General features: G+C 37.5%; 1 protein-coding gene across 1 annotated transcript in view; it reads right to left on the reverse strand.

Annotated features, from left to right (window-relative positions):
- Positions 1 to 16,956, reverse strand: part of Btbd1 (BTB domain containing 1) — a 35,888-nt gene that overhangs the window by 9,642 nt on the left and 9,290 nt on the right. The window contains exons 3-5 of the mRNA XM_003475475.5: positions 10,705 to 10,810; positions 5,049 to 5,246; positions 3,178 to 3,370 (exon numbers count right to left, since the gene is read on the reverse strand). Coding sequence (XP_003475523.1) covers positions 3,178 to 3,370; positions 5,049 to 5,246; positions 10,705 to 10,810 — 497 coding nt within the window. The remainder of the gene's footprint in view (positions 1 to 3,177; positions 3,371 to 5,048; positions 5,247 to 10,704; positions 10,811 to 16,956) is intronic.

The following is a 16,956-nucleotide window of genomic DNA, read 5'->3' on the forward strand; positions in this document are numbered from 1 at the left end:
TAAGTTTAAGTGCAAATGCATTAAACACATTCACATCATTGTGCAAATGTAACCACTATTTACGCCTGAAATTGAATTCTGATAGCAAACCAAGACAACAATTCTCGAGTATACTTTATGGAAGTGTGGACTATTCTCCTCAATAGCTTTTTGAGCTGACTCCGAGGTTTAATTAGGTGAACTAACTGTTCCCAAAGGCACTCCACCACCAGGGAGAATGTTCCATCCTCACAAAGGTTCAGGAGCACTGCTGGGCAGCAGCCAGAGATAGGTTCCCTATAGTCACAGAACAGTCTCCCATAGCAATCTTGACCAGCTGTCAGACTGTCATGCCAGACTCATGTAGGAGGAAACTGACTTCAGTACAGATTAAAAACATTTTAATGCAATTTAAATGCTGATTTTTTTTTTATGTAAGAGGCAACTACCACATAGATAAAGTATTCTATAGTCACTTCTATAAGCAGCTGCTTACAGAGAATTAGCAAATACAGTTACTACTACTGGGGAAAAAAAGACATACATATGCAGGCATGTACCATAAATGTGTACGCCCACACACACCTCACATAGAGTATAAACAAATTCTAAAAGCAACATGTTCTGGTAGATTCTATTTGCTTTATTTTATAAAAGGAACAGGAATTCAGCAGTAACCTCAAATGTCTTGCCTAGGCTGCCCCACCAACAGGTGTCACAGATGACCAGAGTTCCCTGCCACATCAGTACCAACACCACTGCCAGGCTGCCCCCACTTCCTCCATCTCTGTAGCAGAGCTGGAACAAGGCAGCGCCTCCACTGGTGGATGGCAACTAAAGTCACTGGCTGAAAGGGACGAAGAAAGGCCCTGCATACTGATTTTAAGGTTACAGATAAATTCTAGCCAGCAGGCAAGTTCACAAATACAACAACATGAATAAACAGAATTGATTCAACTGTTTCACCTGGAAACACTCACATAACATGCTTGTACCCTGCAGTCAAAGCTGCCTCGTCCTACTGACGCATACAGCTACTGTATCAGGCCACTTCAGTTTATGCTCTAGTTCTATCATGCTTAACATCTACACACTGAAGTATGTACTTATATACTTGTACCATCAGTTACACATATTTCTCCTTTAAAACTAGACCATCTGCCAAATAAAAATGTATTGTAAAAAAGAGCAAATTGGGTTTGATGAATTGGGCAATACTAATGTACATACCACCTGTGAATAATGAAAAAAGGCCTCTTCCAATATTTAAGGCTCTAATTCCTTTATTTTTTTATGACTATCAATGAGAACTATAGTAACACTGTTGCAAAACAAAGAGGCATCCCTAACTTGAGGTTTCAAAGACTATCATATTAAAGATTTTAATCTACTAATAGTTATATCTAGAATAGAGATGAAATTTTATCAAGTCTTCTGATATCTATTGATATCAAGTTGATTTTGTCTATTTTTTAACGGTGAGCCATTTTTTCAACCTATAAATAAACTATTTGCTCACATAGTAGTAATCTCCTCTGGTACTGCTACTTTCAATGTGCCAACATTTAATGTTGAATTTTTCCTTTATAATGTAAATGAAGCTGATTTTTTGTCTTGTTAGACTCTGATATAAAGATTATGCATCCTTCAATAACTAAGAATTATTTTCTTCTTTTAATGTTGAAGGAAACCGTATGTTCCTTGAATGTTTGATTAAAACTCACCTGTACAAACCACCTGGCGAAGGGACAGTTCTTTGATAACTTTTAATTCCTTCCATGGTAACTGGTCTATTCAGGCTTTCTTCTTCAGTCAATTTTGATAATTTATATTTGCCTATAAAATGATCCATTCCATCAAGATGTTCAATTTATTAACACAGAGTAAACCCAGAATTAAACTCTCAGCATATGCTTATATTCCCATTTGGATTTCTAAATGTGAACTTTTTTATTATACTTGCCAGAAGTTTATTCTAGTAATCTTTTTAAGGAACTGCTTATAGATCTGTCAGTTTTACTATTTTTAATCCACTCATTTTTGTAATTACCTATTTTCTTTCTCTTTCATTAAGTTTCTGGTTCTTTTGCTGTCCACTTCCTAGCTATCGTGATTAAATGCCTAGGTCATTTACTTTTACTCTAATTTGTTTACTAAATTGTTAACTTTCTATGTGTACAGCTTTCCCCTCATTCTGTAAGTTCTCACATACAGTACCCTCACTGTGAATGAGTAACAGTTTAAAAATGCATTTAATGCTCCCACTTTAAGGGCTGAGGGATGTGGCTCAGTGGTAGAGAATTTGCTGGCACTTGCGAGGCCCTTGGTTAAATCTTCAGTTCAGGGTAAGGGGTGGGGTGGGGCTAAAAGTAAACTCTCATTTTAACCCTAGAGTTCATGATAGTCCCCCCATTCAACTTTTGCTCTATTTAACAAAGTTGTTATTAATGACCAGTATTATAAAAGTGCTATTAAATAACTGAAAGTACAAAAGGCATGTTTTATGACAACTAATATTAATTTTATTTTGACATTTAACCTAAAGAAATACAGTATAGCAAAGGTAAAATCTTCAGGAAGGCTGTATGTATGCATATATTTTTCATAGATATTTATTTATTTGTGCTTTTTTTTTTGAGATAGGGTCTCGCTATGTAGTTCAGGCTTGCCTTGAACTCACTATGTAGCCCCAAGTTGGCCTTGAATTTATGCCAGTCCTCCTGTCTCAGCTTCCCAAGTGCTGGAATTAACAGGTGTGCCCCAACATTCCCAGCTATAAATCTTATTTTCCTAAAACTTTTATACATGTATACTGAGATATTTTCCATACAGCACCTTTTCAGAGAAAAAACTTAACATTTAGCTTAGTAAAGTGAAACTGATTAAATTGTCGCTTTAAGCCTGTAAAAGCAGTATTTGATTAGCCAAGACTAGACCCAAATAGATTTCCTGTAACCAAGGGCCCCACCTAATCCTTTTGCCTTACTTCCTAAGACATCACTTTCACAACTTAGTAAAATACGTATTCATGACTTCTTGCCTATTGTATTAAAGATGTATGAAGCAGAAAGAGTGTAAGGTAGATCTTGCTTAGTCGTCTTTCGCAGTCTGAGCAGGATGGTGGGTCAGTGTGGGGACGAGTGCCACCTCTGCCCTCCAGCCCAGCGCAGCCCAGTGGGGACTGGGTCGGACAGCTACCTGATCCGGTCGCTGGTCCCGCTGTAGCCCCAGCGGCTTTCCACCTGCTGGAACCTGTTGATGCAGCACTCCTTGCCCCGCAGGCAACACCGTGGACGGTCGATGTACTCCACACGGGGCTTAGGGTTGACAGTGAAATGAAGAAAGAGGTTCACCACTTCACGATCTGACAAAATGCCAGACTGAGCAGGACCTGCAAAACACAACTATCAGCCTCAGTGAAAGCAAACTGAGTTCAAACTACTATTTCACATAATGAGATAAACTCAAATCTCAAGGATGTAAAAACAAGGAGAAAAATCTTATTTTATTTTTTTGGTACCTGGGATTGTACTCATGACCTTGCGTTACCAGGCAGGTGTTTACTATGCTGAGCTAAAACCCCTGGCCTACAAGGAGAGAAATCTTAGCATATAAAACTTCAGCATGGAAGTGAAATTTCCATAAATCTATTTGAGACTAGCCTAAAAGAATATAAATGTAAAATCATTAGTAAGCCAAAGCTTAGCTAAAACCTGAGTTACAGAGACCTCTCTGGATCTTTGTATCCACTGACGTCCTCTGAGTGTTCAGCAGAGAGGAACCATCTCCTATGATGGAACCACTCACAAATGTGGCCAGAGTTCTCCTAACACGTTCTATGATCCAAGCAACAGAGTATCTTTAGAGAAGGTAACAGATAGGGAATGGTGCTGTAAGCTGCAGAAGCAGGATACTGTGCATACTTTCTCCCCATGCACTATTCCAGAAGACAAAAACACAAACACCTTATATTTATCCACTCTATTTCTCATAAAAGATCCCTTCTAAGGCCAGTAAAAGCAATTAAAGTAAGAGAGTTCAAAACACTAGAAATGTGGTTTAGAAAACTTTATTAATTTTAAAAATTAGATTAAACATTTAAATACAAAATCTATCTCTGTGTTAAATATGGTCCAAGGTTCATTGTTTGCTACCTGTGGATATGGAAACATTATAAAGAAGAAAAAAATATAACCACAAAATGAAAATCTGTATTTGTAAAAAAACCAAAACAAAAAAACAAACAAACAAACAAAAAACCCAAAATAACCCGAAACTACATAAAATCCAAAGAAGACTGAAAACTCATCTTTCTCAGAATACTAAGTACTAGAAAAAAAGAATTAAAATGTTTAAGGTGATTAGCGTGTGATAAAAGGGATGACGAACATGCAGTAACCAGCAGTCCTGAAGGAATGACAGTAATCCAAGCCCAGGATGAAAGAGAATGAATGTCCTCTAGAGTTGAGAAGTCTTTGGTCTACAAAAAAACTGTTACTTACCTGAAAAAAGTAAACAATGTGACTCCAGTCAAAAGTGGGGTGACTCAAAATAAAGCCTTCAGATGGTACGTCACACGAGAGGCTGCACCCAGCACATCATCCGCAAACCACTCAAAACCAAAGGTAATGTGAAACATTTTTTGGGGGGGCGGGGGGCGCGCTATTGGGAATCAAACTGAGGACCCCGTGCTTGCCAGGCAGGCACTGTGCCACTGACCCATACTCCCCAGCCAGGTAATGTCAAATGTAGCTCAAAAGGATACAATGCATTGAAAGAAGCAATAATTACTACTCAGGAGACTGAGATGTGATGGGTATTCAATAAATAACCCAGCTTCCTTTACTCTCTGGATCAGGGATGCTATTAAAATGAGCCAGGCATAGTGGCACACACATGTAATCCAGACCCTCAGGAGGCCAAGACAGAGGCTCAATGCAAGTTTGAGGCAAGCCTGGCAATACAAGGCTGACCTGGACTACACAGTGAGACCCTGTCTCAAAAAAACACAAACATCACCACAATAGCAACAAGATGTTTTAAGCAGACTTTAGTGAAGTTAGTCTTACCTGCTGCAAATTCCTCAATTGTCATCAGTGGGAAGCGGATTAAAGGAAGCGCTTTTCCTAGAACTTTCTGTTTGTTTCCAAAAGTCACTGGCAGTTGTTGTCTCTGACATTCTGCTTCTGCCCAACGTACAACAGCTCCAAAAAGTCGACTTTCTCGAATGCTAAGTGTGTCTCTTTCTAGAACTGCACAGAGTGTGTCTGTAGATACAAAATAAAAATAGATCAAATCAGGAATATTTTGTTCAATGATAGATTAATAATGATAGACCTGCTTGTAGTAAATTTTCAAATCTCAATAAAAAATAGGTTAGATACTTTGTAAAGTGTACACTTCAAAAGACTTAAAATTCCAAAGTGTTTTTAAAAAATTAATGTACCATTAACATTCAATTTCATACCATAAATACAAGCATAAAATATTCCTTTACTTTTTCATGCTACTTTTTAAATAAACTCAAACTTTTACAGTAAGATCAGAGCCCATAAGAAAGTTAATCACACACATTTGTAAAGTCTACCGATTACAACTCTCCATTTGTTCAGCATTATGTGCCAGGTACTATTTTAGGTGCTGTTATCACTGAGCTAAAAGTTAAAGCTTCTTGCTCTCAGGGATCTCACATCCTAATGTGGTAAAACAGACTGACTGATTAAACACAGATTGATTATAATATGCTAGATGATGCAAATGGGTAAAATATCAGGCTGGGGGAGTGAGAAATGCAATCTGAACTGTCAGAAAGTGGCAAGAATGATGGGGTAGGTGTGCTCATCAAAGCAAGGGGGTTATTCTGCGGAGGACTAATGGCAATTAATGCATTTCTCTCTGTAATAAATTATTAACCACTCACTATATTATTTGATCACACAATGTATTCTAAAAGAAGACTCAATGTGATTTTTAATGAGAGCAGTTATGGGGTAAGTTAAAAAGAGTCAAGAGATGACAGCAGCACTGGAGGAGGTAGAATTAACTGAGCCAGGAATGACTACAAGAAGAATCAACGTACTTGGTGGTGAAGGATGTAAGTGTAATTTATAACATATATTTGAAAGCCCTCTATGACCATCTAATGTAATTGGCACAGCTGTACCCAGGTCCTTACTTTGACTCTTCCTCTCATCATAGGCAAAATTAAGTAAATTCAGTCACTTTTAAGCAACAGCAGCCAAGAAGCAATAATTTCAGAAGAAAACGAGGCTGCACAGTCTAAGGTAACAGAAAGACACGATAAGCTATAGCCTAGCGGGCACAAAGCGGAAATATGTGAATAGCAGGCTTAAGTACTAAAAAGCATGTAAGTCCAGAGTCTTACACAAAAAGAGATTTTTAAAGAAGTATTTCAGAGCCCCCATGCTTCACTCTAGAGTTGAGTTCAATGACTGACACAATAATAGTGATTATTAACAATAATCTTAAGAATCCTAAATTTTATTCATATATATGGTTTAACAAAGTCAGATAAAGCAAAGTATTTTAGGTACTTTTCTCAAATGGCTAAAATAATATTTTGGTTTTTAAAAATTATTTTATTTTTTTAGTCTTTTTGAGACAGGGTCTCACTATGCCTCGGTGTCTCAAGTGCTGGAATTACAAGCGTGTGCTACCATGCCCAGTAAAAAAAGTATTATTTTAGATGCATCAGAAAATTATCTACACAGAATCTTACTCTGAAGAATTTAGTTAAAATAGCACAAATATAAAATACATAGTACTCAGACTTTAAAGAATATAACACAGTTATATACAGTAGAAGTCAACAAAAATATTAAATAAGATTAAATTATCTAGAATAAGTGTCAAAGAAAATCCTATCAAAAATTATTCCACTCACTGCAGTGGTCTATGTATATCTGTCCTGAGAGCTAAATATTTGCTGAATATCAAGATAGCTAATATTCACTGGGTGTAGTGGGAAACTCTTGCAGTACTGGCACTCTAGGAGGCTGAGGCAAACAGATCACAAGTATGAGTCCAGCCTGGGCAATTTTGTGAGACCCTATGTCAAAATAAAAACTGGGGGCATAGCTCAGTGCAAAGGCCCTGGGGTTCAATCCTCAGTACTAATAAAGTTTAATAAAAATGGTACAAAGCTAATATAGCTAATATTAAAAACCAACCAACAACAAACCTAGAACACAATAAGGGTTCAACATGTTAAAAATAAATTAGTTACTTTTTTAATTCAAATTTTTCTTTTTTCTGATGTAGCTGACTAGATGGGTATAAACCAAGAATTTATGAAGCTTTTTCAGTTAAATTAAATGAAAATTAATATATACCTCAATCCTTGTTGGATTAAGTACAATGATCATAATGTAAAATCATTCAATATAAAAATCATTCTATATAAAAATGGAAGAATTCCCATTTACATGTTTCTATTGTGCTTGCTAATAACTTGAGTAAAGATAAACATAGTATGTTTAAAAAGTTTTTTACATATGTACACGTACATATACACATGCGTGTGGCATATCAACTGTCCTAGAAATAATGTGTATTCATTTTGTTAGATTAATGTGATAAATTATCCTCCTCCTTTACCAGAAAATTGTGAGAGAAATATCATCTCTCCTTGCCATCCAAATCCTTGAGGGGAAAAATGTGCAAATCTATGATAGTGATAGAAGAGCTCCTGAATCCAGTTCCTCCCTTCTCTCAGCTCCTAGAAATCTGCAATTTCCAATTTTTTTTGTGATTTCCAATTTTTATCAGGTGCATTTAAGACAAACATCCCTATGGGAAATAGGTAGACAGACACGTAGGTCCTCTATTGGCAGATATGTTAAATTACAAGATTACAGCTGAGAGACTAATAAAGATCATAAAAACACAAGACTGTTTCATAAAATAACACAATCCTGGACTGTAATATAAGCAACTGCTCAGTCAATTCAAATCAACAAACATTTATAGGTCTCTCTAACCTAGGCAAAGTACCTACATTTCAAGATTCCTGCGCTCCAATGGCATGAATAATGTAACAGTTATTAAACAGTTATAAAACAATTTCCAAGTCTAAGGCACACAGATAGAAGCAGTATTATTTCACAGGAGAGTAGATGAAGAATAAAAGGAGCACTTGATAGCCCCTATAGGAAGGGAATTAGGATTAGCAATGCTATATAAATCAGCTGGGCAATGCCTGGGCCCTCATACACCCAGTAACTCAGTACACACTGCCAGCAGAGGGTAGGAAGGACTCAGGAAGTCCCTGCCCTTCAGTGTAACACAAAAGCAAAGCAATGTCCAGGGAACCCTGCAACTGGCAAGCAAACTCACAACAGGATGTTGTATGATTACAACCAACGGACACACAAGTGTCATGGGAGAGGGGGGTGTCAGCTCTCAAGAAATTGAGTCACTACAGTGGTATGATCTGGCGAGATAAGACATGTTCTAAAATGACTACCTGGGCTGACTGAGCAAGAACTATAAAAATGGGATGACAAGTCATCATTCCAAGCAGTCAGGTAGTCTGTTGTTCAGCAAGTATTAACTGAATATGTACTATGTTCTACTGCTTTCAGGGCTAGAGATACCATAGCCCATAAGACAAATGACCTGTCTGCAAGAAGTATGGAGTCCAGGAGGGGAAAAGTAGAAACCAATGTAAAGACAAAGACAAATAACCTAGTAAGACTTTCAGAGTAGTGCATAATATGAGGAAAATAAATCATAGGACTGGAACAAGACTGTTTGGGTGTCTCCTTCAATTAAGTAAGCTTGAGGCAGTCTGTCTCAGGCCTGGTTTAACCTATGACCTGAGTGATGAGAAGTAGGAAGCTATACAAAGAGTCTCATGGAATTGGGGGTGGGGGTGGGGTGGGGGGTACTACGGATTGAACTCACGACCTCAAGCGTGCCAGGCAGGGGCCTGTGCCACTGGTCTACAACCCCAGCCCCTGTGTCATTTGAGATCCGAGTCATTTGAAATAGGATTCCAACCAGAAAGAAGTACAAATACAAAGGCCTGGAATACAGTAACACTGGCCAGTGCATATGGCATTCACATGAATGAGAGAGAGAAAGGCCGGAGACAAAGTCAGATGTACGTAATGAGTGCTAGCTATTTATCAAAATTCTGTTTTCTCGTCTTCCTAGGATGAGGTTAGTATGCATTGCCTAGCTTTCCTAAAGTGGGATCTTGCATGTAAACTCTGGACAATGAAATAGAGGCCAGAATAAAGGTGCTATTTTGGGACCAATGCTTTTGCTACGTAGGCACTTTCCCTGCCCACTTTTTCCCATCTGTCATAAACATACAAATAATACTCAGATCCTAAGGGATGACATAGTCACAAGAGCTACCTGCTAACTACAACACTCCCTTGACCTGTTAACTGAATATCAAATAAATTTGCTTTTGTATTTGAGGCAGTATACCACAGCCAAGCCAAGCCTGTCCCGACTAATACGAGGCCCAATCATGGAAGGACCCTATAATCTTTATAAAGAGTCTGAATTTTATTCTAATTGTAGAAGAAGCAAGAAGGTTAATTTTTAAGTATGTATTTATTTATTTTGGAACCGAGGATTGAACTCATGACCTCGTACTTGCCAGGCAGTTGCTTATGCTGCTGAGCTAAATCCCCAGCCAAAATGTTTTAAATGAAGCTGGAACCTGAGCTATGCCTCCAATCCTTTTCATTTTGCGGGGTGAAGCCTGGGAAAGAGTATTGAACTCATGACCTTGTGCATGCCAGGCAGGCACTTGTGCCGCTGAACTAAATCTCCCGCCTAAGTTTTTACTTCTATGGGTAGTTCTAACTACTATGCAGAGAATGAACTGTGTGGGGAGCAAGAATGGGTAGATGGTGTGACACAGGAGACTGCAGAGCTCTCCAGGAGAGAGTGAACAGAAGCTTAGCAGGGAAGGTAAGAAACAATCAGATCTTGGGTCTACTCTGAAAGTGAACATGAGCACCACTGACAGAGTATGTGGTGCAGAAGAGAAGAATCAATAGTAACTTCTGAGTTTTTAGCAATCAGGTTCATGGTGATACGAAGTCTCAAAAAATACTGAAAAGAACAGGACAGATCTAACAGAGTGAAGAGAATCAACGGTTCTCTTTTAACTATTTTGTTTCAGATGCCTGCAAAACCTCCAAATAAAAATGTCAAAATAGGTATATAAGTGTCTGAGGACAGGGATTCAACATCATTATTTTGGGTTCATCAATACACAGATACTTAAAACCACAGACGTGGGTTGTTGGCTCTCTCTGCTCATACTACTAATGAATTTATGGCTGGATATGATGTTGGCAGGTGAAGCCTAATGGAGAGGTGGGTCACCTTGAGCACAGCCTGGAAAAGCAAATCTCTCTCCTCCTCCTTTGATCTCACACTGCTTTTTTTCTGCCATTCCTTGAGTATTCCTCCTCTGCCATGCCCCTCTGCCATGCAGCCCTGCCATCCTGCCAAGGAGCAAGCTGATTATGGATTGAAACCTCTACAAACTGTGAGCTAAAATAAAGCTTTCCTCCTTCAAATTGTATGTGTCAGGTATCATGTTTCAGCAATGGAATTAAGGCAACAGGCTTTGATCATTTGGAAAAGTATTGATTTAAATACACCTTGTTTCCCAATAAGGCCAAGTTACTCATTTTTGTACTTAAAATCTAAAAATTCAGTTCATGGAGATCTTACCGATGTCAATATCAGTAAACCCTTCTGCGCTGATTGCATCCATTGTGCTTTTGTCGATTGTGTCCAGACAGAGACTTGCAAGCTGAGGTTCATCAAATAATCGAGCCTAAACATAAGTAAACCATTATTTTACTTTATTTCCCCTGTAAGCTGTGTATAGAATTGATACGAAGTTACAATTGCTAATTATGGAGAAGTAACTACTTGTATCTTTATCAGTATACAGCTTATTTTTTATACACTGCTTATGATCCTTAGAAAACACTGTAGGTTAGATATGGAGACATTATCATCCCATTTTCAGATGAAGAAATAAAGATTCAGAGATGTACACTAAATTGCCTAAGATCATCTACCTATAAACCTTGTAAACTCTAGCATTTAAATCTTGACTATTACAAGCTGCACTAATCCGTAATACTGATTGCCAAGTATACCAGTATAAAGAGAATAAATTTTTTTTTTAACATTTTCTGTTTTGATGGAGAAGACAGAGGGACTATAAGAATTCTAGAGCATCAGAGCTCTAGGAACTTTTGTAAAAATTAGTTTTAAAGAAAAAAAAACTCTAGGCCTAACAACACAAGAATAAGTAAATTCACATGATGGAACATTATACAACAATAACAATGAATAATTTACAGCTATACACAATATGGATGAATCCCACAAACTTAAAATCATGATGAAGACAGAATATGTAAGAATCAAGAGTAGATAAAATGCACGATTCCCTGCCAAGCTAATTTAGGCTTTAGGAAGTCAAGCTTGTAATATGTGCTTTATCAGGGCAGGAGGTTTAGCTCAGCGGCATAAGCACCTGCCTTGCAAGCAGGTGGTCGTGAGTTCAATCCCTGGTACCGATAAAAATGAAAAACACACAAAAAAAATGTGCTTTATCAATACACACACTGCAACTCAAAAAAGAAAGCATGAAAGCAGGGGGAGTAGATGTCAAACTCAAAAGAAACCCCGAGGAAACGCATGGCGATAGGTATGCCAATTACCAGACTTACTCTGGCCCAGATCAGCTGTGTTTCCATCAATAGTTCAGATACATACTGACCGCAGAGGCACTCATGTGAGCCCTGCAAAATTCTGCTGTGAATATTGCCAATTAATTGACTGCATAAGTGGGAGCCATTATTTAGCATGACTGATGGTGGTTCATTTAATTTTCAGGTAAAATCCATTCTAAAGGATTCAGGAATTCAGATGTTAATGAACAATGATAAGCATCTCTAAATAGTTATGCTTTATGAGAAAAAAAGTATTAAATATATTGGCTTTATGGTAAAATTTTAAAATTTACCTGCATAATATGTAAATCAGAACCATTTTTTAAATGACAGAATATATAAAGAAATGCAGGGACTTTCGGGAGAACATGGCGGGCAGATAACAGCAGCTACGAAGGCTCTCTGAGACAGCCAGCTTAGAATCCAAGAATGATGCGGTGTGAGTCATCCTAAGCAAGGGGAGATATACCCTGCCGACCCAAGAATGAACTAAGCTGAGAGAAACCAACTCTAAGTGCAATCCCGATGCTATAACAGGAACAGATAAAATCTCAGCATGGAAGCTGGAACCCGCGCCTCTGGAAGCTTGGATTTGAATTTCCTGCTGCCGCTGCTGCATCTGAATTGGCACAGCAGGGGCAGAGAGGCAAAACCTCTGAGCACAGGAATTGGTGAACTGAGTTGAGAGCGGGACAAGTGGGGAGCCCTGCATCGACCTGCGGTGAGTGAGAGGAATGGGGACCCTTCCATAGACTAGGAGGCTTCAACAGAGGACATTCTAGGACTGGACAGACTAGCCAGAACAGGACACTGCAGTGACTTTAGTCACATATTCCCCTCTCAAGCGGGACTAGTAGGGAGCCCTGACCTGGGTGACCCCTAGGACTAAGACCCAGTAGGCTAGCTGAAACTAGGTCCAAGCCCCTGGCGGTGCAACCTAGCAGTGAAGCCTTCAGTAGGTTGACTTGGAGGGGCAGGCCCAGCAGAGGCTACCCAGGTCTATGTCTCCCTAGTACACTGCAGTGGGCAGGAACAGCTAGCCAGCCGATTCAAACAACTGTAACAGACAAAGAGAAAAAAAAATTGGGCCTCTTATATACACCTGTATGGAAGGAACAAAAAGTATGGGAAGAAGGAGCAATAAGAAAGGGTCCTCAGTTCCCAATCCTGAGAACACTGATCCAGGAAAGGTTAATGCAAAGGAGAATGAGGACAGAAAACATGCAATATCAGACACGCACCAATAGACATAAAGCGGTATCTCCGGAGCCTCATAGACGAGTTCAAAAATGAAGTATTTAATGAAATAAAGTAAGATATAAGTAGAATAGTTAGAGAAATGCTAAGCACCACCCAATAAAAAACAGATGGAGGAATGGAAGAACAGAAAAAAAGGGGAGAATTGTTTGATGGAGAAAATAGAGAAAACAGAATACGTGAAGCAGGTTCAAAGAGATTACCAGGAAACTAAAAACTCTATTGAAAGCAGGCATAACAGCTTGAAAGAAACTAATGATAGATTATCTGAACTGGAGGACAGATTTGTAAGGTGGGAGCATGAAATGAAAAACTTCTTAAAAATAACAAGAAAACAAACAGCAATAATACAAAGGCTAGAAGATGATAAGAGGATCTATAACAAAAATTAAGAACATAAAAGAAGAAGTAGGGACACAAACAAATGAACTACAAAAGCTATTCACAGAAATAATCCAGGAGAATTTCCCTAATTTAGCAAAAGATAAAGATACTCAGATGCATGCGGCATACAGGACCCCAGCCATCTACAACCCAAACAGAGCTACACCCAGGCATATAATAATCAAAATTCCAGAAATCCAATATAAGAACAGAATATTAAAAGCATCAGAGACAAGAAACAGATCACTTACAAGGGAACACCCATCAGAATTATAGCAGACATCTTGGCACAAATCATCAAATCAAGAAGAGCGTGGGGGGAAATAATTCACACTTTGAAAGATAATAACCTCCAGCCATGATTGATAAATCCTGCACAAATGTCCCTAGAATTGATGGAAAAACAAGGTGCTTCCAGGATAAAAAGGAACGAGGGGAATTTGCAACCACCAATTCAACTCTACAGAGAATACTACAGGATACTCTAAGGAAGAAAAATACCAAGATTCCAGAAACAGTGGCAGAGAGGCCACAATGAATGGGGCAGAAAGCGAAATGAAGAAGACAAACAGACAACTAATGACAGAAAAAGAGCTCAACAGAAATGAGGCAGAGAAGGTTGGATGGTAGGAACAGCTATTTTGGAGAAAACAAGACATAATAGGTAGTGCTGATTTAATATCATCTTGTTCTGAAGTCCCATCAAGCTTTTGTTCATCTGTCTCCATCGGTTTTAACCTGTTGTATCTTATTGGATTTTAATATATGTGATAATATAAACAAAAACTTTTATAGACAAGGAGATTATACAGAAACCATTGTTCATTTTCTGTTAGTCGATTCTAAATACCCTGTAATCCTGTCATTCTCTTGAACGGTTTTACATTGTCTTGATATGTTTGATGCTACAGTATACAAAGTTATACTCAAAGATTTCAAGGAAAGAGACACTATGGTAACTACTTTTATGTTGGGATTATGTTGTGGTGAAACACTATTTTGCTTAAATGGTTATTTTTTGACCTGCGCTGTTTTGTTGTTATACCCTCTTTTATCTCAATCTCCTTTTTTTATTATTTACTTTTTCATTTTTATCCTTTTAATTAAGGGAAAAATAAATAAAAAATAGCAGGATATATTATAGTAACCCACTTTGATTTCCTATTCACTTGATTTGAAACCCTGTATTGCTCTCACCATCTTGTTTTGACTGATTTTCCTCTATTCTGTTTTGCTTGATAGTACCAAGTTCGAAAGTATAGGCAACAACTGTGAAGACAATAAGATTCATTATGACGCCCATTCTGGTTGACTATTATCTTCTTTTGAAGTCCTCTAATGTCTCCAATGTTTTGGTTTTATTAGTTTTGTTCTTTACTGTTTTGTTCAATTTTATTATAACTGATGATATAGGCAATTCTTTTTAAGATAGCAAGAGGCATTATGGTAACCATTGTTGATCACCTTGTATTTTGTTTTTACATTATATATTATGTCCATCCTTTTGATTTGACTGACTCTGTGTTGTTATGTCACATTTGGTTTTACTCTCTTCAAAAAAAAGTAATAAGAACTGTGGGAGTAATAAAACCCAAAATGTGTAATTGTCATTGTACAAAAGAGAGGAAAGAAAGTGCTCTAAAGGACATAACTGCATGTATATTTAAGTGTATAAGATAGATAACTATATTACTGAGTTTTGTTGGATCATTGAACAGAACAGTTTATAGTCTCACTGTTTGAATGTCCACTCTATATGCTTTAATTTTGTAACTTGAACAACTATTTCTAAGATGACAATATGTAATCTATTAACTAGTGATTTCCTACTGTTTATTTTTTCTGAAATTCTGTATAACTTGTATCCTTTTTCTGTTTTTTTTTTTTTTTTTTTCTTTTTTCTCCTTAAATAAAAGTAAAAAAAAAAAGAAATGCAGGCCAGGGATTTATGTCAGTGGCATAAGTGCCAGCCTGACAAGCATGAGGTTGTGAGTTTGATCCCTGGTACAAAAAAAAAAAAAAAAAACAAAAAAACAAAAAAAAAAAACCTATTCTTGGATCATACACTGAGACTCTTTATATTACTTTGTCAAACTGTTAATTTTAGTCCTAAATTAAAAATAATAGAATAAGGGCCAGGAGTTTAGCTCAGTGGCATAAGTGCCTGCTTGGCAAGCGTGTGGTCGTGAGTTCAATCCCGGGTATAAAACAACAACAACAAAAATAATAGAATGTTAACACTTTCGTGTAATTTTCCCTTAAAAGTTGCAAGGATAGGAAAGAAAAACAAATTTACTTATCTAGACACTACCTATCTGGCATTTTGCCCCAGGTTTTCTCATACACACACACACATACACATACACACATAAACACACACACATTTTTAACATAAATACTAACATGAATATAATATTCTCATCTTCTGGCTGAATTCCAAGTTTATTATTTGACCCCCAATTTTTTTTTTTACTACATTTTTGCTTCTAATACAGGATTCACACGTCATGCTTTTTTTTTTTCTTTTGGTGGTACTTGGGACTGAATCTAGAGCCTGAATCATACTTAGCTTCCTCCCTGACCTTTTAAATGAGACAAGTTCTTGCTAAGTCATCATATCACCCTGGTGACCTCAAACTTTCAATTCCCTGCTTCAGCCTCCTGGAGTGCTGGATTACACATGTGCAATACCATGCCTAGCTAGTTTATGCATTTTTAAAGTAAGAAACATAATACATTTTTGTACAGTCAAAGTCTGTTGTCAGCAGGGTTTTTTTTGTTTGTTTGTTTTTTGGTTTTTGGTTCCGGGGTTTGAACTTATAACCTCGCACTTGCCAGGCAAGCACTTGTGCCACTGAGCTAAATCCCTGGCCCATCAGCAGATACTTTAATTGGTACAAGTCAACTTTATTTTTGGTTGATGTTCATAAAAATTTAACATTTAAATCTAGAAAAAAGTTATTTTGTGTAAAAATTATCTTATTCAGAGTAGCAACTACTAGTCCTCGGGTTACATAAGCAATATTATATCCTATTGCTATGCATCTAGCACTGCTATGTAAGAGTAAAATAAGTTTTCTAAAAATTTTGCCATTGTTTCTCATAATACTTCACAAAAAGTATTTTTCTCAGCATAAACCATGCAGAGACAGCACACGGGCTTTTCCCTTAGGGTGAAGCTACCCGGGCCTTTTGAGTAAAGGAACATGCTTAGTTCAAGTAAGTCACTTGGCAGGAACTAGAAGTTCACATGACTCCACCAGTAAAAACAATGATGTGTTACTGGGTTCTCAGGCCATCAAGACACTGAAACATTCCTTTTCTTATCACAGGGACAGCTATTAAATAAATAATCTTGGCTACGGGATGTGTGGTCCACAAATACTGGTGTCATCTGAAATCCAAAAGAAATGTGAAACTTCGGTCCCACCCCAGATCTACTGAACTGGAATCTGCATTTTAATTAACGAAGTTCAGTTTGATTTCTGAATTGTATAATTTCAAATATAAAAGTAGTTAAGTGATCCACTCTATATACATTAAAATCCCATGAACAATGAAGATTTTTATGAATATCAACTTACTAGTTTTT

The sequence above is a fragment of the Cavia porcellus genome, unplaced genomic scaffold (assembly GCF_034190915.1).
Source record: "Cavia porcellus strain 051 isolate PalLab524CR breed Dunkin Hartley unplaced genomic scaffold, mCavPor4.1 scaffold_6, whole genome shotgun sequence".
NCBI classification, from domain to species: Eukaryota; Metazoa; Chordata; class Mammalia; order Rodentia; family Caviidae; genus Cavia; species Cavia porcellus.